The following is a 2,362-nucleotide window of genomic DNA, read 5'->3' on the forward strand; positions in this document are numbered from 1 at the left end:
TTATACATAACCATGATGTGACCTCGTTTTGTACATGGATAACCATGATGTAACCTCACCCCTCACAAACCCTACCAAGAACACAAATAATGTGAACTATTATTATAATAAGAGAATAAGATATCCGCTTTTTTATATGGGTCCCCTGCTTTTCTATCGAGATTCATCTCTGAAGGTCAGAAAAACCATCGGATGCTTTGCTGTTCAAACCGCCACCACCAACACTCCCGTCCATGACATTCCGATCCCTTGGCACAGTTTCTTTTAATAAAATCCCATTTCGTGGCATTCGAATTTCTCACCAACTGTAGCCTCCCTTCTTCCACCCTCCGAATCCTGCCGCAGAGATGGGCGATCCCTACAGCCGCCCTCGGTGCTCCACAATCTTGGGTCTGCTCTTCTCTTGCTGCTTCTACAGATCGGACGATAAGCGTTCGTTCGTTTCACTGTCGTGGTTTCAGAAGGTCAGGCGATCAAACCCTGGCGCTGATCCAGTGGAGGCGGATTCTCAGAGTTGGTGGCGCAAGAGCTGCAACAGCGTCAGACGGGTCGGAGAATTGTCGGAATTCATCGTTACCGACGTTGGAAGTTGCTGCAGCGGGCCTAAATGGAAATACTTCATTCGCAGATTCAAGGCAGACGGCAAAACGATTTACAGTTCCAGACCTTCAAGATTCCAGTACGATCCACCGAGTTATGAGCTCAATTTTGACGACGGGATTCGGCAGGCCGAGGATCAACAGTTCCAGGGTTTGTCTTTGTCTACAGTGAAGCTCGAGGAGTTCACAGGCGCAAGAAATTCCAGAAGAGCTGTAAAGGATATACAGAACCTGCAAGTAATTGAACCCTGCATGTCATAAGTAACCGGAATTTACTTTGAGCGTGGGCGTCCGTGGGTTGTGTTTTTGTGGGCTCGTATGAATTTTCGTTTTGGGTTCAGCGCCTTATATATCGATCTGTAATTCCATATTAAAGTAATGATGTAATTCCATATTAAAGTAACGATGATCTTGTGCTAGTATTATAACTTTGGTGTCTGAATGCTTATACATATTGTTTCTGCTCAATGTCTTTAAAAAAAATCGAGTTAAAGAAACAGGGTCATCATGGCGTTCATGGCATTAGCTTGAGCTCCATTACGAGCGACTGGTCTTGCCAAATAAGTTGTGCATTCTTGATTTTATTTCCTCATGTGTTAGAACAAAAAAATGAAGTAATATTGAAGCAGCTGTTATCAAATAAATATTATTTAATTGATTAAAGTTTATGTGTAGTAGGGAGAAAATTTCTCACAATGAAAACAAAAATCTCTTCATACAAAATTCTCAAAGTTTTGTTCAGAATAATTTTTTTCCACACAACCACTTCTTTATAGGCGTACCCTAATAACTTTCTCTATAGCTTCCTCCATACAACCACATCTATACAACTTCTTCCCCACATACTTTTTCCTCACATATTTCCTCTATACAAACTCTTTCACACACTTCCTCCTCACAAAGCATTTAGTTTAACATGAGGTATTTGGTTTGGAATGGAATTTTGTCGTTTGTCTAGACTATCACAAACTCTTCCACACACTTCTTGCTCACAACTCTTCCACACACTACCTCCTCACAAAGCATCATGTTCCACACACTTCCTCCTCAAAAAGTATTTAGTTTAACATGAGGTATTTGGTTTGGGTTGGAATTTTGTCGTTTGTCTAGACTAACACAAACTCTTCCACACACTTCCTCCTCCCAAAGCATCATGTTCCACACACTTCCTCCTCACAAAGCATCATGTTCCACACACTTCCTCCTCACAAAGCATTTATTTTACATAAGGTATTTGGTTTGCGTTGGAATTTTGTCGTTTGTCTAGACTAACACAAACTCTTCCACACACTCCCTGCTCACAACTCTTCCACACACTTCCTCCTCACAAAGAATCATGTTCCACACACTTCCTCCTCACAAAGCATTTAGTTTAACATGAGGTATTTGGTTTGGGTTGGAATTTTCTTGTTTGTCTAGACTAACACACTTCATGCTCGCAACTCTTCCACACACTTCATGCTCGCAACTCTTCCACACACTTCCTCCTCACAAAGCATCATGTTACACACACTTCCTCCTCACAAAGCATTTAGTTTAACATGAGGTATTTGGTTTGGGTTGGAATTTTGTTGTTTGTCTAGACTAACACACTTCATGCTCGCAACTCTTCCACACACTCCATGCTCGCAACTCTTCCACACACACTTCCTCCTCACAAAGCATCTGGTTAACATGAGGTATTTGGTTTGGATTGGAATTTTGTCATTTGTCTAGACTAATGGGACGTGGATAATGTGGTGGGGGACAATAATAAGAGACTT

The 2,362-nt window shown here is 41.6% G+C and overlaps 1 protein-coding gene across 1 annotated transcript; it reads left to right on the forward strand.

The window, feature by feature from the left end:
* The first annotated feature begins 261 nt into the window (after positions 1 to 261).
* Positions 262 to 1,018, forward strand: LOC149146682 (uncharacterized). The gene has a single exon (XM_089449036.1). It carries the CDS (start codon positions 348 to 350, stop codon positions 858 to 860), a length of 513 nt encoding a protein of 170 aa, XP_089305162.1. The 5' UTR covers positions 262 to 347; the 3' UTR covers positions 861 to 1,018.
* Positions 1,019 to 2,362: the final 1,344 nt, after the last annotated feature.

Source organism: Pinus tabuliformis, chromosome X (genome assembly GCF_031772625.1).
Source record: "Pinus tabuliformis cultivar Carrire ecotype Pingquan chromosome X, CPIR1, whole genome shotgun sequence".
NCBI classification, from domain to species: Eukaryota; Viridiplantae; Streptophyta; class Pinopsida; order Pinales; family Pinaceae; genus Pinus; species Pinus tabuliformis.